The 22,910-nt window shown below is 43.5% G+C and overlaps 1 protein-coding gene across 1 annotated transcript; it reads left to right on the top strand.

Annotated features, from left to right (window-relative positions):
- The first annotated feature begins 215 nt into the window (after positions 1 to 215).
- Positions 216 to 7,015, top strand: LOC136154445 (Y-box-binding protein 1-like). Its single transcript, XM_065916719.1, has 2 exons — positions 216 to 350; positions 5,795 to 7,015. The coding sequence occupies exons 1-2, from the start codon at positions 216 to 218 to the stop codon at positions 7,013 to 7,015; spliced, it is 1,356 nt and encodes a 451-aa protein (XP_065772791.1).
- Positions 7,016 to 22,910: the final 15,895 nt, after the last annotated feature.

The following is a 22,910-nucleotide window of genomic DNA, read 5'->3' as shown; positions in this document are numbered from 1 at the left end:
CCTTTGACCATGTGGATCACAACAAACTGTGTAGAATTCTTAAAGAGACAGGAATAGCACACCAGCTTACCTGCCTCATGAGAAACCTGTATGCAGGTCAAGAAGCAACAGTTATAACCTGGCATGGAAGAAAGGACTGGCTCAACATTGGGAAAGGTGTACATCAAGTCTGTACATTGTCACTCTGCCTATTTAACTTATATGCAGAGTACACCATGCAAACTGTCAGGCTGGATGAAGCGCAAACCGGGCGCAAGATTGCTGGGAGAGTTATCAATAACCTCCGATACTCAGATGACACCACCCTTATGGCAGAAAGTGAAGAGGAACCAAACAGCCTCTTGATGAAGGTGAAAGAGAAGCATGAAGAAGCCTGCATAAATTCAAAATTCAAATGTTCAAAAAAACTAAGATCATGGCATCCAGCCCCATCACTTCATGGCAAACAGTTGGGAAAACTAGGGAAATAGTGACAGACTTTATTTTCTAGGGCTCCAAAATCACTGCAGGTGGTGACTGCAGCCATGAAATTGAAAGACGCTTGCCCCTTGGAAGAAAAGCTATGACCAACCTAGACAGCATACTAAAAAGCAGAGACATTACTTTGCTGAAACCGACCCATCTAAGTCAAAGTTATGGTTTTTTCAGCAGTCATGTGTGGATGTGAGAATTGGACCATAAAGAAAGCTGAGCACCAAAGAACTGATGCTTTTGAACTGTGGTGTTGGAGAAGACTCTTGAGAGTATGTTGGACTGCATGGAGACCCAACTAGTCAATCCTAAGGAAATCAACTCTGAATATTCACTGAAAGGACTGATGCTGACACTGTAGTACTTGGGCCACCTGACTCCAAGAGCCGACTCATTGGAAAACCCTCGGATGCTGGGAAAGACGGAAGGCAGGAGGAGTAGGGGACACCAGGGGACGAGATGGTTGGATGGCATCACCGACTCAATGGACATGAGTTTAAGCAAACTCTGGGAGATGGTGAAGGACAGAGAATCCTGGTGTGCTGCAATCCAAGGGGTCGCAGAGTCGGACCCGACTGAGTGACTGAGCAACAACCAGGATTTAGGCATTGTTGTTGTTCAATCATTCATTCTGATTAACTTTCCATAATCCAGTTCCTGTTCTGGTTGCTGTTGGATTGTGGTTCTCCTTGCTTCTTCTGTCATCCCTTGGGTGGATGAGGCTATGAGGCTTGTGTAAGCTTCCTGATGGGAGGGACTGGCAGTGTGAAAACTTCATTCTTGCTCTGGTGGGCAGGGCTGTGCTCAGTAAAACTCTAACTATCTGCTGATGCGTGGGGCTGCGCTTCCTCCCTGTTAGATGTTTGGCCTAAGGCGACCCAGCCCTGGGGCTCTTTGGGCTCTATGGTAGGGTTAATGGCAACCTCCAAGAGCGCTTATGCCAAAGGGAAGCTTCCAGAACTGCTGTTGCCAGTGCGCCTGTCCCTGCAGCGAGCCACTGCCAACCCACATAGGCAACACTAGCAGGTAGGTCTGTCTGCTTCTGTCTCTTGTGCTGTCACTGCTCCTTTCCCATGAGCCTTGTCTGTGCCCTCCAACAGTGGCATGTCTGTTTTTCCCAGTGCTCTGGAAGGCTTGTAATCAAATCCTGCTGGCCATCAATGGCAGATTCCCTGGGAATTCCAGTCCCTGTGCCAGCTTCCCAGATTGGGAAGCCTGATGTGGGGCTCTGAACCTTCACATCAGTGGGAGAATGTCTTTGGAATTATTCTCCAGTTTGTGGGTCATGCACCTGGCCGGTATGGGATTTGACTTTACCATGTTTTGACTTTCCTGTCTCATTGCAGTTTCTTCTTTGTCTTTGGACAAGAGGTATCTGCTTCTGGTGAGCTCCAGCATCCTCCTGTCAATGGTCGTTCAACAGCTAGTTGCAGTTTTGGTGCTTTGTCAGGAGGAGAGGAGCACATGTCCTTCGACTCCACCATCTTGAAAGAGAAGCATGCATTCTCTGTTCAAGCCCAGGCTTGGGAGGAGGGCATGGCAGCCCACTCCAGTGTTCTTGCCTGGAGAATCCCATGGACAGAGGAACCTGGAGGGCTACAGTCTATGGGGTCCCAAAGAGTCAGACACGACTGAAGCAACTTAGCACACACACAGACTTGAACTTTCTGCTCTGTTCAGTTGCTAGGTCGTGTCTACCTCTTTGTGGCCTCATGGACTCCAGCACGCCAGGCTTCCCTGTTCTTCACCATCACTCGGAGTTTGCTCAAGTTCATGTCCATTGAGTCACTGATGCTATCTAACCATCTCATCCTCTGCCACCCCCTTCTCCTTTTGCCTTCAATCTTTCCCAGCATCAGGGACTTTTCATGTCAGGTGGCCAAAGTACTGGAGCTTCAGCTTCAGCATCAATCCTTCCCATGAATATTCAGGGTGGATTTTCTTTAAGATTGATTGGTTTGGTCTCCTTGCAGCCCAGGGGACTCTCAAGAGTCTTCTCAAGGGCAAAACTAACAATATTTGCATTTATAGTAGATACACTTTATGAGTAGCTCATGGCTTTGGAATGGTTTAGAAGCAACATGACTTCCTAACTGCCAGAGGAAACCAAATTTAAGATGGCTTTTGTTCAGGGATTAGTCAGTGCAATCTTTACTGAGACATTCTAAACTTGATGCTCTTCGGAAGCTAAGGCAAATCAAATCGCCTTGCTGACACTTTCACAAGGAATGCTGCTCTTAAAGTAACCAACAGTCCAAACCTCTGTCATGGCACACAGGGATATTTCCCCAAATTATAACTTGAGAAAACTGGCTCAAGAGGCCTGATACTTAGCCTCAGAGAGGGGAAAGCAAGACTGGAGGTTAAACAATTGTTGGTTTGATTAAAAGAGAAAGATCCAAATCAGACCAAATAGCAGTGCAGCTTTACTGGAGACTCTTAAATTCCCCCCATAGCCACTGTAACGTGCATTGAACTACTGACTGACTGATGGAATGATAGCATTTGTGAGGGAATGATAGCGTTTGTGAATCCATATTGGTGGGGAAACAGGAACAAGGGGCCAAAAAGTGCCTACCTCGATGGATCTCAAGGTGTGAGGCTTGCTTAGCTTCGGAAAATACTGACAATCTCTTTCTTGAAAGGCAGTAGATACGTTCTTTCAGCAATGAGTTAAAGTTGCTGTTGTTTCCCATCCTCCAGTATTTGGCGTTTGCATTTGGTGAGGAGGGAGCCATTCTAACATGTGTGTGTTCTTGTTGCTGAGTTGCTAAATCATGTCTGACTCTTTCTGACCCCATGGGCTGCAGCATCCCAGGCTTCCCGGTCCTTCATTATCTCCCAGAGTTTGCTCAGATTCATGTTCAATGAGTTGGTCATGCTATCTACCGATTATCTTATCCTCTGTCACCCTCGTCTCTTGTTGCCCTCAATCTTTCCCAGCATCAGGGTCTTTTCCAACAGGTGCATGGTGCTATCTTATTCTTTTCATCTGTAGTTCCCTTACGGTGTATGCTGTGTATCATGTTTGTGTCAACTTAGCTATTATTAGTTGTATATCATCTTTGAAACCACTTGGCCCACTTGTCCAAAATACACCCCAGAGAAGACTGGCTGTACTCCTCTTTGACATTTTAAACTGCCTCAAAGGAGCATCCAGGCACTGGAAATAGGATTCCTTACAACTTCCTCCACTTCATGGATGTGTTTTAGTCATGGTCGGTATGTTTTCACATCAGACTGAAACATTTCCTTGCAGACAGGCTACTGCCTCTTCTGTGGCTAAAGTACTTTTGGAAAAGATTATCCCTATCTGGGGAACTCCTCTCAAACTTCAGAATGATCCAGACCCCCATTTTACTGGTAAGTTACTTCCACAAGTCTGCACCATTTGGCTAGTTTTACAACATTTTCACTGGGCTGACCAGACTCATTCCTCTTGTTTAGTCAAATGCACTAATGATGTTATTAAGACTCAGTTTGCAAGATTTGTGGAGCCCCTCCAATTACCTTGGTCAAGAGCATTGCTTTTTGGTCCTTCTGAATCACAGATCCACTCTGTTTGGAATGCATAAACTCTCACCCTTTAAGATAGTCAAAGGACAGTCTCTCGGCTCCTGCCTCTTTTGACCCACCACTGGTAAGAGGAGAGGTCCTTTGATATTTCAACACACATTGCAACCAGGACATTACATCTATTGGCAGAAACACTTCCAGAAGGACTCACTTCTACCTGCTGGAAAGGCCTCTATCAGATACTGCTAACCAGCCCTAGTGTCACCAAGCTCCAGGGAATAGACTCTTGGACTCACATGAGACGCTTAAAGAAAGCACCAATCCTGATGGGACCTGCACATTATCTAGTGATCTGAGAGTCAAGATTTTCTGAAGCTGAAGCAGGGATGATATTTGATAAGACAGCCTTCCCAGAATATTCAGAGTAGTCTCTTGAAAGTTTGTCTGCCAAACCTCTGACAGCAGCACGATGCTTCAGATGATCTCCAGTGTCTATGATCTTGAAAACATGAACTTTAGAGAAAAGGTACCTGAGAGTTCTCCCTCTGACCCCTAATTGTTATTCTAATGGGACTTCAATACCTTTCCAAACTCTGCGCTTTCACTCTAACAAGGGATACTATGCCCAGGAGAAGTCTTTCCTGGCACAGGGGTGTGGGAGTGGGGGCAGGGGAAGGGAGGCGGGGGTTGGCAAAAAGCTGCTGAAACTGAAAAAAATCTGACTCTGGATCAGCGATGCTTCCAGAGAAAGATCTCAGTCAAAGGGGAGAAGTGTAAAAAATTAATAAAGAGAAACTTCCATTATGATAGAGTTGAGAGGCCAGAAGGGAGAGCTCTCAGACATGACAGCAGAGCCCAGCAGGAAGAAGAAAGACTTCCTCTTCTTGCCTGCCAAGAGCTCAGTCAATGAGAGACTGCCAGGACTCAGTGAATGAAGAACCACCATACTTCAAACCCTTAGCCTCCCATGGACACTTTGCTTAGTGCAGCCTTCCTAACCTCCTCTTACTTTCAAAGAGTTATCTTCTCCCTGTTACGGAGGCTTGCATGTGGCTCACCATGGTTGTAGACCCTGAATTGCAATTCTCTGTTGATCTAGAATAAACTCATTTTTGGTGGAGCAATCCCTGGCACTCTATTTGTTTTAGGTCAACACAATCTTAACACTAGGCGGAATAAATGTGTGCTGCGTTAGTGCCCTCTCAGCACTAGCATTCTAGGTCTGGCAGCCTTCCTATGTCTCTCAGAAGGGAAACAAAAACAAAACAGACAGACAAAACCCACAGCAGGTTTCTTTAATTGAATCTTCAAATCACACGGCTGTCATCTTGCCTCAAGTGGCACAAAATGCCTGACCCACACAATGGGCTACCCAGGTGTCAGAAAAGGACCAGCGATTTGTAAGAGAATATTGAGTGAGTGCCCTTAGAAGGCTGTGAATCTTCCCAACCAAGGAAGAGGGGTGGAACGTGGGTTCTATCCTCACATCCACTCAAGCAAGCAAGAGGGTGCTCAAGGCCTTTCCCTAGAGCTTCAGGTGTGTCTCCTCCACCATGGAGCAGGAGGTACTATGATATGGTGGCAGGAGGCTGAGGCGGAGTGCATTTTGCCCTGCCCTCCCCACTCCAAGTCAAGCTACTTCAAGGACCCACCCCGCCCCCACCCCTTGAGAACTCACCATCACCATGGCAGCCATTGTTTGGTCCGCGTCCCCGTCGTCCCAGGAGACGCCACACACACACAGGCCTCTCCAAGACTCTCAGACTAAAGTCAGAAAGCCCTTGACCCTAACCCACAAACCTCCCAGAGGGAGGCTCCGGCCTCCAGCCCGAGCCCCCTCCCACCCTTCCAACCTCAGAGGGACAAATTTCCCTCAGATTCTAGGAGAAAGGAGAGTGAGGACGACCTGATGAGTGAGGCAGGAGAGACCACCCTCACGGAGGTGGCTGCTTCCATCTCCCCTCAAGCCTCGAGGAAACCCTTGGCATCTTTGGGAGGTGGAGACCGGGCCCTAGCCCTTGACACTGGCCACCTCAGCAGGGATGAGATCTCCAAGGCCACCGCCGGGGACGCCAAGGGAAAGGAGCCCAAGAAGTTCATCGCTGAGAGGGTCCTAGGCTCTGTCGTATGGTTTAACGTGAAGAACGGGTACGGCTTCATCAGCAGGCATGATACCCAGGAAGATGTGTTTGTTCACCATTCGGCCATCACCTGGAACAACTCCCGCAAGCACCAAAGCAGCGTGGACGACGGCGAGACGGTGGAGTTCGACGTGGTGCAGGGCGAGCGAGGCGCTGAGGCCGCTAACGTGACTGGGCCAGCCGGCGCGCCAGTGAAGGGAAGTCGCTATGCTTCCCGCCGCACCAGCACCCGCCGGGGCTTCAGCACCCACCGCTATGAGCTGCCACCGAGAAGTCCCAAGAGCACAGAGAACGACGTTGATGATCATGATGGCAGCGGCGAAGGCTTCACTGCGGCCCAGGGCCTCAGACGCCATCTGCCTGGCCACTCCCAAGATCAACAACTGAGCCGTTTCCCGCCCTCCCGCAGGGCCCCATCTGTGACCCGCCACCTGTGGATCCAGGTTACCACCAGTGGCCCCCTGTCCGACCAGCAGCCTGGGTCCGCCTGCACCGCAAGGCAGGAGGGGCATCCTCGGCGGCAGGGTCGGGGCCTCAGCTACCCGCTGAGTCGCCCTAGGGCTGGAGGCACCACTCCTGGTCCAAGACGCTCACCAGTCATCCCGGAAGAGCTGGAGGCAGAACACAGCGAGAGCGGGCCCGAAGCAGCCAGCAGCAATCCTCCACAGAGGCCCCCTCCACGCTATGGATCCTGCCGTCCCAGTAACCGGCGCCGCCGCCTGCAGCAAGTTCCTTGTGTCCAGGAACAGGATTCCGAGGGAGGAGAGAGCACGATCAGGAAGAGCCCCACTGAAACACCTTCTTCTGTCGCTGTGGCCAAGAAGAACGACGCCTCTGAAAAGGAGAACCCCTTGGTCATGGATGTGCCCTCTGCCGCCCGGGCCTAGTCACAGCTCGGCTCGCTCCCCGGGGACTCCCTGCTCTGGGCTACAGGTGATGTCCCCTTGAGGAGCTCAGTCCAAACATGCACACAGATTGTTATATTTGGGCCCTGAAAAAAATACATGTCCTTTACGCAAGGTTAGAAGTTAAATGACAAGATCTATATAATTCTAAATCCCCTCATACTTTCTACCTTGGTAGTATCCCTACACACACACACACACACACACACACACACACACACACACATGCACACAAACACACACTCCTGAACCTATATCTTTAATGGTCTGACTGGGACCACACTTATTTTTCTACATTCCCAGGTGAATTAGGTGAAGTAATGTTAAAAAACTGTGTTTTAATTTTAACAAAAAAATGAAGATTATCTGAAACTGGAGATAATGTGACATTGCTCACCTGGCTGGTATTTTTGCAATAAAACATCTGATGTTGCCTTTATCTCTTATCACTGTTGTCTGAAATTTTTTAAAGTCTACTAGCCCAAAATTGTATTGACAGTCCTTACAATCTTTATTTATTTTTAGAACGAGTTTTAGCAAAGGTCATACATTTTTATCTCTTCACAGGTCATGAATTTAAGACTAATTCTGGACTTAACAGGTTGAATGTCCCAAGGTGTTCTAAAAGGGAACAATGCATGAAGAAAGATGTATCCTGATCTCTTTCATTTCCATTCTCTTCCCCGGCCCTAGAATCAGAGCAATAAGTCGGGAGGATGGGGCCCAACTACCCACACTTATTCCTTAGCTAGTACTCTGGGTTTTGCAAGCAAAACATCATGACCAGTAAAACTGTGGCTCTCTGGAAGTAGAATTTGCCTCTTTCGATTTTTTTTAAGGGACTTGATCTAATACCATTGAACTATAAAAATGAAAATGGACATGAGAAGCTGGGGGTGGTGAACAATGAGGAGATGCTCATCCAAGGGTACAAACTTTGAGTTGTAAGATGAGTAAGTTACGAGGACCTAAGGTTCAGAATGGAGACTATGGTTAACAATACTGTCTCGTATGCTTGAAAGTTGCTATAAGAGTAGATCATTAATGTTCTTACCATGACAACAAGAAGAAAATGCTAATTATGTTGGGGGAAGGATGTGTTCCTTAATCTTACTGTGGGCAAGGTTTTTCAACATGCACCTGTGTGAAAATTATCACATTGTACATCTTAAACTTACACAATATCACCATAAATCTGTGGGGGTGTACCTGAAGGACAAAAAGAAAGGAAGCGGGGGGAGGAGCTAAGATGGTGGAGGAATAGGACGGGGAGACCACTTTCTCCCCTACAAATTCATTGAAAGAACATTTGAACGCTGAGCAAACTTCACAAAACAACTTCTGGCCACTAGCAGAAGACATCAGGCACCAAGAAAAGCAGCCCATCGTCTTCTAAAGGAGGTAGGACAAAATATAAAAGATAAAAAGAGAGACAAAAGAGCTAGGGATGGAGACCTGTCCCAGGAAGGGAGTCGTAATAGAGAAAGTTTCCAAACACCAGGAAACCCTCTCACGGGCGGGTCTGGGGGAAGTTTTTGAATCTCGGAGGGCAACCTGACTGGGAGGAAAAATAAATAAAACCCACAGATTACATGCCTAAAAGCAACTCCTAGGAAAAGTACCCCAGACGCCCGCATCCGCCACCAGCAAGTGGGGGTGGAACGGAGAGGAGCAGGCAGCATTGCTTAGGATAAGGACTGGGCCCGAATGCCCTGAGGGCAATTGGAGGGAGCTAAGGTGAGATAGCAACTTAAACTGTGGGGTAGCAAGAGAGAGAGAGAAAATTAAGTGGCCGGAACACACTGCCGGCTGTTCGCAGAACAAAGGGACTGAGCCATTCCAGAGAAGAGCTAGCCGGATGCAGACAGTCCCATCCCCCGCCGGAGGCAGGAGGCAGTGGGGAGGGGAAAGGGGCAAACTCGGCCCCAGAGACGGCATCCCCTACCAAACTGCAAGCAGGCTTCCAACTTCTAACCAAAGACTTCCTGAGATTCTGGATGGTCGACATCTGCTGGGAGGGTCGCGGCTAGAGGCCAGCTCCCAACAGACACAAGGCGCACGCACCAAACTGGTGTGCTTGGAAACTGAGGCTGAGACCATGGAGGGAATAAGGCGTACCGCACCCAGGGAGAGTGCACCCGTCAAGCTCCTGGCTACCTGAGCTGCTCGGGCTGGGGAAGGCTCAAAATGCAGGCCCAAATGAGTCCGCACTTTTGTGGAATACCCGAAAACTGGAACCGCACACCAATGCAGGGCCCGCTTCATATAGAGCAGCCGGGAGCCTGAGCAGTGTAGACAGGAAAGCACACACCCGTGAGCGGGGCCAAACCCAGTGTGGCCAGAACACTGTGAGTGCTTCCCACACAGGCCAGTGACATTTGTCTGCAGCGCCCCTCCCTCTCCGCAACACGACTGAACAAGCGAACCTAAACAAGAGACCACATCCGCCCGCCTGTGTCAGGGCGGAAATTAGACACTGAAGAGACCAGCAAACAGAAGCCAAATAAACAAAGGGAACCACTTTAGAAGTGACCGGTGCAATATATTAAAATCCCTGTAGGTAACACCAAGTACACCAGAAGGGGCCTATAGATATCGAGAAGTGTAAGCTGGAATGGGGAGCTATCTGAAACTGAACTGAACCCACACTGACCGCAACAGCTCCAGAGAAATACCTAGATATATTTTTATTCTTTTTTTTCTTTTCTTTTTTTAATTTTTTCTCTTTTATTTTCTTTTAAAATTTCCTATTACTCCTCCATTACTCCTTAACTTTCATTTTCATTTTCATATATTTTTACTATTTTTTTAATTAGAAAATTTTTTTCTTTTTCTATTTTTCCTCTTATTTTCTTTTAAAGTCCTGTATTACTCCTCTATTACTCCTTAATTTTCAATTTCATTTCACTATAACCTTGCAAAAAAAAAAAAAGAAGAAGAAGAGGCCCTATTTTTAAAGCGAACTTCATATATATTTCTAAAATTTTTGTGTTTTTGTTTTTGTTTTTAATACTGTATTTTAAAGAGTCTAACCTCTACTCTATATTTTTAATCTTTGTTTTTCAGTATTTGATATCAATATTGGACATTTAAGAATCCAATATTCAGTACCCATTTTTACTCAGGATTGTGTTGATTACTATCTCCCCCTTTTGATACTCCATTTTCTCCCTCAGATCACCTCTATTTCCTCCCTCCCTCTTCTATTTCCAATCCAATTCTGTGGATCTCTGTGGGTGTCTGGGCTATGGAGAACACTTTGGGAACAGAGAACTGTGTAGATCTGTCTCTCTCCTCTTGAGTCCCCCTTTTTCTCTTCCTGCTCATCTCTATCTCCCTCCTCCCTCTCCTCTTTTTCATGTAACTCTGTGAACCTCTCTGGGTGTCCCTCACGGTGGAGAATCTTTTCACCATTAACTTAGAAGTTTTATTATCAGTGCTGTATAGTTGGAGAAGTCTTGAGACTACTGGAAGAATAAAACTGAAATCCAGAGGCAGGAGATTAAGCCCAAAACCTGAGAACACCAGAAAACTCCTGACTACAGGGAATATTAAGTAATAAGAGATCATCCAAAAGCTTCCATACCTACATTGAAACCAACCACCACCCAAGAGCCAATAAGTTCCAGAGTAAGACATACCATGCAAATTCTCCAGCAACGCAGGAACATAGCCCTGAGTGTCAACATACAGGTTGCCCAAAGTCACATCTAACACATAAACCCATCTCAAAGCTCACTACAGGACACTCCATTGCACTCCAGAGAGAAGAAATCCAGTTCCATGCACCAGAACACCGACACAAGCTTCCCTAACCAGGAAACCTTGACAAGCCAATCGTCCAACCCCACCCACTGGGGGAAATCTCCACAATAAAAAGGAACCACCGACCACCAGAATACAGAAAGCCCACTCTAGACACAGCAATCTAAACAAGATGAAAAGGCAGAGAAATACCCAACAGGTAAAGGAACATGAAAAATGCCCACCAAGCCAAACAAAAGAGGAGGAGATAGGGAATCTACCTGAAAAAAAATTTAGAATAATGATAATAAAAATGATCCAAAATCTTGAAAACAAAATGGAGTTACAGATAAATAGCCTGGAGACAAGGATTGAGAAGATGCAAGAAATGCTTAATTAGGACCTAAGAAAAATAAAAAAGAGTCAATTAAAAATGCATAATGCAATAAATGAGATCAAAAACACTCTGGAGGGAACCAACAGTAGAATAACGGAGGCAGAAGATAGGATACGTGAGGTAGAAGATAAAATGGTGGAAATACATGAAGCAGAGAGGAAAAAAAGAATCAAAAGAAATGAGGACAACCTCAGGGACCTCTGGGACAATGTGAAATGCCCTAACATTCGAATCATAGGAGTCCCAGAAGAAGAAGACAAAAAGAAAGGCCATGAGAAAATACTCGAGGAGATAATAGCTGAAAACTTCCCTAAAATGGGGAAGGAAATAGTTACACAGGTCCAAGAAACCCAGAGAGTCCCAAACAGGATAAACCCAAGGAGAAACACTCCAAGACACATATTAGTCAAATTAACAAAGATCAAACACAAAGAACAAATATTAAAAGCAGCAAGGGAGAAACAACAAATAACACACAAGGATTCCCATAAGGATAACAGCTGATCTTTCAATAGAAACCCTTCGGGCCAGAAAGGAATGACACGACATACTTAAAGTAATGGAAGAGAATAACCTACAACCTAGATTACTGTAAACAGCAAGGATCCCATTCAGATATGAAGGAGAACTGAAAAGCTTTACAGACAAGCCAAAGCTGAGGGAATTCAGCACCACCAAACCAGCTCTTCAACAAATGCTAAAGGATCTTCTCTAGACAGGAAACACAGAAAGGTTGTATAAACGTGAAAACAAAACAACAAAGTAAATGGCAATGGGACCATACCTATCAATAATTACCTTAAATGTAAATGGGTTGAATGCCCCAACCAAAAGGCAAAAACTAGCCGAATGGATACAAAAACAAGACCGCTATAAATGCTGTCTAAAAGAGACCCACCTCAAAACAAGGGGCACATACAGACTAAAAGTAAAGGGCTGGAAAAAAATATTTCACACAAATGGAGACCAAAAGAAAGCAGGAGTTGCAATACTCATATCAGATAAAATAGACTTTAAAATAAAGACTGTGAAAAGAGACAAAGAAGGACACTACATAATGATCAAAGGATCAATCCATGAAGAAGATATAATAATTATAAATATATATATGCACCCAACATAGGAGCACCACAATATGTAAGGCAAACGCTAACAAGTATGAAAGAGGAAATTAATAGTAACACAATAATAGTGGGAGACTTTAATACCCCACTCACACCTATGGATAGATCAACTAAACAGAAAATAAACAAGGAAACACAAACTTTAAATGACAGAATGGACCAGCTAGACCTAATTGATATCTATAGGACATTTCATCTCAAAACAATCAATTTCACCTTTTTCTCAAGCACACACGGAACATTCTCTAGAATAGATCACATCCTGGGCCATAAATCTAGCCTTGGGGAATTTAAAAAAAAATTGAAATTATTTCAGTCATCTTTTCTGACCACAGTGCAGTAAGATTAGATCTGAATTACAGGAAAAAAAATATTAAAACTTCAAACATATGGAGGCTAAATAACACGCTTCTGAATAGCCAACAAATCATAGAAGAAATCAAAAAGGAAATCAAAATATGCATAGAAGTGAATGAAAATGAAAACACAACAACCAAAACCTATGGGACACTGTAAAAGCAGTGCTAAGGGGAAGGTTCATAGCATTACAGGGTTACCTCAAGAAACAAGAAAACACTCAAATAAATAGCCTAACTCAACACCAAAAGCAACTAGAAAAGGAAGAAATGAAGAACCCCAGGATTAGTAGAAGGAAAGAAATCTTAAAAATTCGGGCAGAAATAAGTTGAAATGAAACAAAAGAGACCATAGCAAAAATCAACAAAGCTAAAAGCTGTTTTTTTTAAAAAAATAAACAAAATTGACCAACCATTAGCAAGACTTGTTAAGAAACAAAGAGAGAAGAACCAAATTTACAAAATTAGAAATGAAAATGGAGAGATCACAAGAGACAACTCTGAAATACAAAGGATCATAAGAGACTACTACCAGCAGCTCTATGCCAATAAAATGGACAACTTGGAAGAAATGGAAAATTCTTAGAAAAGTATAACTTTTCAAAACTGAACCAGGAAGAAACAGAAGATCTTAACAGACCCATCACAAGCAAGGAAATCGAAACTGTAATCAGAAATCTTCCAGCAAACAAAAGCCCAGGACCAGATGGCTTCACAGCTGAATTCTACCAAAAATTTAGAGAAGAGCTAACAACTATCTTACTCAAAATCTTCCAGAAAATTGCAGAAGAAGGTAAACTTCCAAACTCATTCTATGAGGCCACCATCACCCTAATTCCAAAACCAGACAAAGATGCCACAAAAAAAAAAAAAAAAGAAAGAAAAGAAAAAAAAAAACTACAGGCCAATATCACTGATGAACATACATGCAAAAATCCTTAAAAAAATTCTAGCAAACAGAATCCAACAACATATTAAAAAAAATCATACAGCATGACCAAGTGGGTTTTATCCCAGGAATGCAAAGATTCTTTAATATCCACAAATCAATCAATGTAGTACACCACATTAACAAATTGAAAGAGAAAAACCATATGATTATCTCAATATATGCAGAAAAAACTTTTGAAAAAATTCAACATCCATTTATGATTAAAACTCTTCAGAAAGCAGGAATAGAAGGAACATACCTCAGCATAATAAAAGCTATATATGACAAACCCACAGCAAGCATTACCCTCAATGGTGAAAAATTGAAAGCATTTCCCCTAAAATCAGGAACAAGACAAGGGTGTCCACTCTCACCACGACTATTCAACATAGTTTTGGAAGTGTTGGCCACAGCAATCAGAGCAGAAAAAGAAGTAAAAGGAATCCAGATAGGAAAAGAAGAAGTGAAACTCTCTCTCTTTGCAGATGACATGATCCTCTACATAGAAAACACTAAAGATTCTACCAGAAAATAACTACAGCTAATCAATGAATATAGTAAAATTGCATGATATAAAATTAACGCACAGAAATCCCTTGCATTCCTATATACTAACAGTGAAAAAACAGAAAGAGAAATTAAGGAAACAATACCATTCACCATTGCAACAAAAAGAATAAAATACTTAGGAGTATATCTACCTAAAGAAACAAAAGACCTATACATAGAAAACTATAAAACACTGATGAAAGAAATCAAAGAGGACACAAACAGATGGAGAAACATACCGTGTTCATGGATTGGAAGAATCAATATTGTCAAAATGACTATACTACCCAAAGCAAACTATAGATTCAATGCAATCCCTAACAAGCTATCAACGGTATTTTTCACAGAACTAGAACAAATAATTTCACAATTTGTATGGAAATACAAAAAACCTTGAATAGCCAGAGTAATCTTGAGAAAGAAGAATGGAACTGTAGGAATAACCTGCCTGACTTCAGACTATACTACAAAGCCACAGTCATCAAGACAGTATGGTACTGGCACAAAGACAGAAATATAGATCAATGGAACAGAATAGAAAGCCCAGAGATAAATCCATGAACCTGTGGACACCTTATCTTCGACAAAGGCGGCAAGAATATACAATGGAAAAACGACAACCTCTTTAACAAGTGGTGCTGGGAAAACTGGTCAACCACTTGTAAAAGAATGAAACTAGAACACTTTCTAACACCATATACAAAAATAAACTCAAAATGGATTAAAGATCTAAATGTAAGACCAGAAACTATAAAACTCCTAGAGGAGAACATAGGCAAAATACTCTCCGACATAAATCACAGCAGGATCCTCTATGACCCACCTCCCAGAATATTGGAAATAAAAGCAAAAATAAACAAATGGGACCTAATGAAACTTAAAAGCTTTTGCACAACAAAGGAAACTATAAGCAAGATGAAAAGACAGCCCTCAGAATGGGAGAAAATAATAGCAAATGAAGCAACAGACAAAGGATTAATCTCAAAAATATTCAAGCAACTCCTGCAGCTCAATTCCAGAAAAATAAATGACCCAATAAAAAAATGGGCCAAAGAACTAAACAGACATTTCTCCAAAGAAGACATACAGATGGCTAACAAATACATGAAAAAAGATTTGCATTATCAGAGAAATGCAAACCAAAACCACAATGAGGTACCATTACACGCCAGTCAGCATGGCTGCTATCCAAAAGTCTACACGCAATAAATGCTGGAGAGGGTATGGAGAAAAGGAACCCTCTTACACTGTTGGTGGGAATGCAAACTAGTACAGCCGCTATGGAGAACAGTGTGGAGATTTCTTAAAAAACTGGAAATAGAACTGCCATATGACCCAGCAATCCCACTTCTGGGCATACACACCGAGGAAACCAGATCTGAAAGAGACACGTGCACCCCAATGTTCATTGCAGCACTGTTTATAATCACCAGGACATGGAAGCAACCTAGAGGCCCATCAGCAGATGAACGGATAAGGAAGCTGTGGTACATATACACTATGGAATATTACTCAGCCATTAAAAAGAACTCATTTGAATCAGTTCTAATGAGATGGATGAAACTGGAGCCTATTATACAGGGTGAAGTAAGCCAGAAAGATAAAGACCAATACAGTATACTAATGCATGTATATGGAATTTAGAAAGATAGTAACAATAACCTTATATGCAAAACAGAAAAAGAGACACAGATGTACAGAATAGATTTTGGACTCTGTGGGAGAAGGCGAGGGTGGGATGTTTAGAGAGAACAGCATCGAAACATGTATGTTTTCCAGGGTGAAACAGATCACCAGCCCAGGTTGGGTGCATGAGGCAAGTGCTCGGGGCTGGTGCACTGGGAAGACCCAGAGGGATCGGGTGGAGAGGGAGGTGAGACGGGGAATTGGGATGGGGAACTTTCAACAACCCCTGAGGGAGTTCAGGGTGGAGTGAGGCACTCTGTGTTCCAGGGAATCTGGTGGGACAGGTCTCTAGATAGTTGGATGTTTTTAGGAACAGATTTTATGATCTCAATCCTTGAATCTCCTCATATCTAGAGAAGCACTAAATCACTTCATGGTGATATCAGATCCTCACCACTAACAAAAAACCTTTTGTAAAACAAGTGTTTCATGGTATTGAACTCCCCCTTCACCAAAACCTTATATGTTGACTTTCCCCCACTGCTGCTTTGGAGCAATCTCTCAGAGCTATCTGAGATGCTGCCTCCTGGGCTGCAGTCCTCATTTTGCCCCAAATAAAACTTAACTCTCAACTCTCAAAGTATACATCGTTTTTTAGTCAGCATCTTGTTTCTGATAGCATGCTCTAGGTCTGCAGGCTTCAGTAGTTGCACTATGCAGGTTCTGGAGCAGGTGATCAGTAATTTTGTTGCACAGCCTTAGTTGCACTGTAGAATATAGCATCTTCCTGAGAGGGTGACAGGCAGGAAGGCTAGGGGCCCCCAAATGGAGGAAATAGGCTGCAAGTGTCAGACATTTTTTTTTTTTTTAATTTCACTGTTAAGTGGCAGGAGGAAACAAACTACCAGTGTCAGATTTTTTCTCCTTCTCTACACAAAATTAAAAGGGAGTTTCTTTTAAAATGTTGTGTTGCCATGACGACACCTGGTTCCACCTGAACTGAACTTTTCTCAAACCTTGAGCTAACCAATGTGTTTTTCTTATGGAAATATTTTTCTTAAGCTATGTTAATGAACTATGTATTTACCCTACACTCCTGTCTTTCTTCAAGTTGGTTCAGCCTAAGACTCAGAACTGATAATGGCTCAATAAACCAGTATGTTTTACTCAAACAATGGTTCTCCTAATCTATGTTAATAAGTCTGTATTTGCTTGGAAGCCTGCCTCTCTTCAATATTCGTGTCAGTCGTTTTATAGCCTGGGATAACTCTGTGCCAATATTATCTCAAAATGCATTATGTGGTTGAGGGGTCTGGTACCAGTCCCTGCGTTTTGAGACATTTCCTTTCTCTGATTAGCAGCTTGTAGTATGTATAAAACTTCCTGCTAAAGACTAGCAGGGAGGCACTCTTTCTGCACCCTTCTGATGTTTATGTCTGAAGTTTTCTCAATATCTTTTATATTTTAATAAAACTTTATTACACAAAAGCTCTGAGTGATCAATCTCATCAGTGATCCCAGATTGAACTCCTCTCCTCCAGGGGCCAAGAATCCTGGCATTTTTCATGGCTCAGCAACAAACTTACATTCCTAGACCAGGACCAGGGATGAACCTGTGTCCCCTGCATTGGTAGGCAGATTCCTACCCATGACATCACCACGAAAGGCACTAAGGAAACTTTCACTAAAGAAAATCTAGTAAATCTTGGTAAGATCAACTAGAGCCTATGGCATTTGGACCATGACCTATTCCCTACATGCCAAATTTCTCAGCTCTGTAATAGAAACTCTATTCCAGGTGGGTATAGCTAATTACAAAGGACTTGCTTTGTCCCCTTGCATTTCAGTTCAACACAATGATTTGTTTCCAGGAGAGTTTGGTTCCAGCCTTTTTTATCCTCCCTAGCTCTAGTGCAGTAGCTTGTTCCAGACAAGAGAGATCCAAGGCTCCCTTCCTCCACCAGCTCACATCCATAGGACAGAAACTCTACCTAAGGCATAGTAAGCTGAGAATACAAGGCTTCAATAATCCTCACACCAGATTCCCTGGAGGGCAGAGATTCCATACTGGGAAAAACAAATCAAGAAGACCAGTGATGCCCCATCCCCTCCTGCCTTGCAGCCTAGAGTCTTGCTTGTATGAGAATGGCACTGAAAGAATAACTGTTCTTCTCCCATCTTTGGAACAGTAACACAGAGATTCTGCATAGGGTGAGAATAATGTCTTAAGAGGAGAGCTATGTAGCTCTTCCAGAAGAGACTAACTTTATTTGGAATAGAGACTGCAGAAGTTCAAGGTTAAGGGTTCTTTAAAAAGTACAGGTTTTGCTGGAGGGCAAAGGTACCACAAAAAAGCCAAAGAGGAGATAGAGTTGCATAGGAAATCAATGGATTTACCACTCACAGTTATTAACACCTGGGGTTCCACAGGTGTAATTAGGATGGGGACTTGTGTGGGGACCCCCCGAGCACCTTCAGTCCTGATTGCCTTGAGAATCCGATCCCTGGGACCTATGCCTCAGAGGACAGTCTCTGCTCCAGTGTGGTCCTTTGCAGACCAGATATGGAGCCAGGGGTGGCTTAGATGCCTGAGAGCAATAACACTTGAGATGTCCCTCTTTTCCACAGTAATATCAAGCCCATCCTTTTCACCTGGGTCCCTCTGGGCATTTTTCCTCAGGCTGTCTCAGAGTGCATCTAACAGCCATTTTGGGGCTTCAGTCTTTTGCCGTTTTTTTCCTCCTATTTGCCTCCTCATATTCTCTGTCATAATAAACTGCCTGAGACAGTTGCAACAAGTCTTTTAAAGACTAAGTTGATCCAAACAGCTGTTTTTGTAACTTACAACAGGTATCTGGGACACATTGAGAAAGAAATCTATCTTTTAAGATCATTCCACCCTCTGCATTTTCAGAATTAATGTCAGTAAACTTACAGTAGTCTATCTAGAAATATATCAGGAGTTTCCTTTTTCTTTTCTATGTCAACCAACTGAGCATAGTCTAAAGTCTTAGAACATGCTCACTTGAGTCCTTCAAGAATACATCGAGACAGCAAGAGAGACATAGATGTATTGAACAATCTTTTGGACTCTGTGGGAGAGGGCGAGGGCGGGATGATATGGGAGAATGGCATTGAAACATGTAAATTATCATATGTGAAACGAATCGCCAGTCCAAATTCAATGCGTGATACAGGATGCTCGGGGCTGGTGCACTGGGATGACCCAGAGGGATGGGATGGGAAGGGAGGTGGGAGGGGGATTCAGGATGGGGAACACATGTACACCCATTGCAGATTCAAGTCAATGTATGGCAAAGCCAATACAATGTTGTAAAGTAAAATAAATAAAAAATTAATTAATTAAAAAAAAAAAAAGAATACATCTGACAATGTGGCTCTGATCCTACCTACCCTTAACCATGTTTTAGTCCCAATCTGATTCTGTTATGGGAACTGCTTTGCTCCCAGTAGGGAGGAGGGCTATTTCATGTTCCCTATTTCCGCTTGTCTCACGTTCAAACCTGTCATCTCCCAAAGGTGTAGCTTCCCCAAAAACTTGAGCTCTTGATTCAGAAATCAGTGTCCATCCCAAGACATATATAACATCTTTCCAAGTTAAGACATAAAGTAAAATTAGTCCCGTAAAGTCTTCTGCATACTTTTGTGGATCATTTAGATAGTCTCAACCTCAATTGGGACTATTTGAATTTCTACCGAGACTAAGGCAACTCCTTCTGTAATAATGCCTTGACCCTCAGCTTGCTCAGTTGGGAGCCCCAGATACAAGGGCAGAGTAAGAGGCCAGAAGGGAGCTTAAGGCTTTATACCCAAATCTGTGCTCTTAAGACATGCTGCTGCTGCTGCTAAGTCAGCTCCGTTGTGTCCGACTCTGTATGACCCCATAGATGGCAACCCACAAGTCTCCCCCATCCCTGGGATTCTCCAGGCAAGAACATTGGAGTGGGTTGCCATTTCCTTCTCCAATGCATGAAAATGAAACATGAAAGTAAAGTCGCTCAGTCGTGTCCAACTCTTAGCGACCCCATGGACTGCAGCCTATCAGGCTCTTCCGTCCATGGGATTTTCCAGGCAAGAGTACTGGAGTGGGGTGCCATTGCCTTCTCCAGCCCTTAAGACATAAGTCTAGCATATTTCACAGAGAGATAAAGAACATCACATATGGCATTTCTACCCATTTCTCTTGTTTTCTACAGAACCGGTCTAATTGTAAAATAGTATTAATAATTAAGAGACCCTTCAACCAGCTAGCTTTCCCCATCTTCCAAAGGATACTATGGCCATTCAGTATCACAGAAGGCAATCAGGCATATCTTTTTTAAACTCTGGGGATCAAAGTTGTGCCAGTTTTTTTAAAATACATTTGAAAGAGTAGTTCTGGAACTCTTAACTCCCATCTGTAAGAACAATGTGACATCTACAGTCCTTTTTTTTTTTTTTTTTTTTCCTCCTCTAGATGGGAGTGGAGACAGACTTTTCCATTGAAACTTTCCTTCCCTGGTCAGACATAGACTGTCCTTTACAGATGTCCTTTACCTTACTCATTCCCTTCAGCCTGCTCATTCTACCATCGAGGTGCAGTGAAGATGCACCAGGGGTAGACCTGATGGCATCCCAAATTGATTTCTAGTTACTTACCACCAAGACCTTTGTTTAATTTGCCCTTTTCCTCTGATGTTACCTGGGGTGGAGCAGAGTAGTTTTTCAGGATGTTTCCTAAGCAAGAACTACTAGGGGAAGCATCCATCTTCCATGTGCTCATGCACATTCCTGAGTACAGTCCTGACTTCAGTAGAAGCTGTGAGTCATCTTCACATCAGTAAAGCACTGGAGAGCTTTATCTGGTCTGCTCAGAGCTAGCACTATGAAAGGAAGAAGCTTGCTGAGCTTCCAATCTGGGATTCCAGACCTATGCTCTTAGACCAGGCCGCTCAGACAGTAAAGCATCTGCCTACAATGTGGGAGACCTGGGTTCGATCCCTGGGTTGGGAAGATCCCCTGGAGAAGGAAATGGCAACCCACTCCAGTGCTCTTGCCTGGAAAATCCCATAGACCAACAAGCCTGGTAGGCTACAGTCCACTGGGTTGCAAAGAATCGGACACGACTGAGTGACTTCACTTCGCTTCACTTCATGCTCACTAGTAGTACTTTCCATCCATATAGTTTGGTGGTGCAACCATGGTAAGGACTCATTTTTAGGACTCTCGTCACATATGGAATCAGCCAAGAGAGAGACATTGCTGAGGTTAGAGATCCACCTGGTTCCCAAATGTGCCACTGGAGCTAGAATTCCACCTACTTCCCAAATGTGCTCCTAGAAAGTTTGGGTTCCCCATGACTACCAAGCTTTGGGTGTAAGTAAAAGCACACAGTAACAGCACGGATCAAGTACCTTGAAAGTCTACGTCCCAACAGATTATGTTAGTAGTTCTAATTCCCCATGTAGTTACCAAATGGACAAAGAGACCAGGAAAAGGTGATGGAGAAAGGAAAGCTCAGTCCATATGCTTTGCCCACTTCTGGCCATTCCCCTCGCATGGATGTTGGGTGCTCCTTGGCACTGGCAGGTCAGTATAAAACCCCAAAATGTTCCCCTTTTTAGGAATGCCGTCAGGCATTAAAAGGCACCGTGAAAACAAACCCAGAGCAGGGTTCATCACTCACTTTGTACAGGGTGAGTCTCAAACTTGTAACATTCATTCGTACAAGCATACCGAACAGTTAGCAGAGTGAAAGGAGAAATGTGTGTAGACTAAAAGAACAGGCGAGCTAGAGCTCTGAGTGTCATTATCTTATCCTGAAGATATTGGACAAGCACCCAAGATAATAGCTTATGATGAATGATGTCGGATTTGTGATCTGCAAAGAAGATTTAGCTTTGGGATAAGGGGCCACGTTTCCCCCACCCCCCTCTATTTGCCATGAAGTAAAGGGGACAGATGTCATAATCTTGTTTTCTTTTTTTTTAATATTTAGTTTTAAGATGGCACTTTCACTCTCCTCCTTCATCCTCATCAAGAGAGACTCTTTAGTTTCTCCCTCCTTGCTGGCTGCCATTAGAGTGGCATCTTCTGTATATCTGAGGTTGTTGATGTTTGTCTTGCCTATCTCGATTCCAGCTTGTAAATCATCCATTCTGTCATATCTCATATGTGCTCAGTGGACAGGTTAAATAAACAGGATGACAGCAGACAGCTCTGTCGTATGCCTTCCTCAATCTTGAACCAGTCCGTTGTTCCATACAGGGTTTTTCCTGTTGCTTCTCAACCCTAAAGTAGGTTTCTCAGGAGACAGGTAAGATGGTCTGATATTCCCATCTCTTGAAGAGCTTTCAACAGTTTGTTATGACCCAGGCAAAGGCTTTAGCATAGTTGATGTAACAGAGGTAGATTTTTTTTTTTTTGAATACCCTTGTTTTCTCTATGATCCAGCAAATATTACCAATTTGATCTCTGGTGACTCTTCCTTTTCTTTTTTTTTTTTTTTAAATTATTTTATTAGTTGGAGGCCAGTCACTTTACAACATTTCAGTGGGTTTTGTCATACATTGACATGAATCAGCCATATAGTTACACGTATTCCCCATCCCGATCCCCCCTCCCACCTCCCTCCCCACCCGACTCCTCAGGGTCCTCCCAGTGCACCAGGCCTGAGCACCTGACTCATGTATCCCACCTGGGCTGGTGGTCCATTTCACCATAGATAATATACATGCTGTTCTTTCAAAACATCCCACAGAGTTCAAAAGTCTGTTCTGTACTTCTGTGTCTCTTTTTCTGTTTTGCATATAGGGTTATCGCCACCATCTATCTAAATTCCGTATATATGTGTTAGTATACTGTAATGTTCTTTATCTTTCTGGCTTACTTCACTCTGTATAATGGGCTCCAGTTTCATCCATCTCATTAGAACTGATTCAAATGAATTCTTTTTAACGGCTGAGTAATATTCCATGGTGTATATGTACCACAGCTTCCTTATCCATTCATCTGCTGATAAACCTAACATGCAAGTTTTTCAGCATGACCTACTAGCATAGGAGATGAGTGCAATTGTCCTATGGTTAGCACATACTTTAGTACTGTCCTTCGTGGGAATTGGGATGAGGATTGACTTTTTCCAGTCCTG

The sequence above is a fragment of the Muntiacus reevesi genome, chromosome X (genome assembly GCF_963930625.1).
Source record: "Muntiacus reevesi chromosome X, mMunRee1.1, whole genome shotgun sequence".
Classification (NCBI taxonomy): domain Eukaryota; kingdom Metazoa; phylum Chordata; class Mammalia; order Artiodactyla; family Cervidae; genus Muntiacus; species Muntiacus reevesi.
This window is presented reverse-complemented; position numbering and strand designations above follow the sequence as displayed.

What these genes read in the sequence shown, in the direction of transcription:
- LOC136154445 (XM_065916719.1), top strand. Translation starts at nt 216, where the DNA reads ATGCAAACTGTCAGGCTGGATGAAGCGCAAACCGGGCGCAAGATTGCT. An exon ending in CAAACAGCCTCTTGATGAAG is followed by an intron (nt 351 to 5,794) that starts GTGAAAGAGAAG and finishes CAAACCTCCCAG; the next exon opens with AGGGAGGCTCCGGCCTCCAG.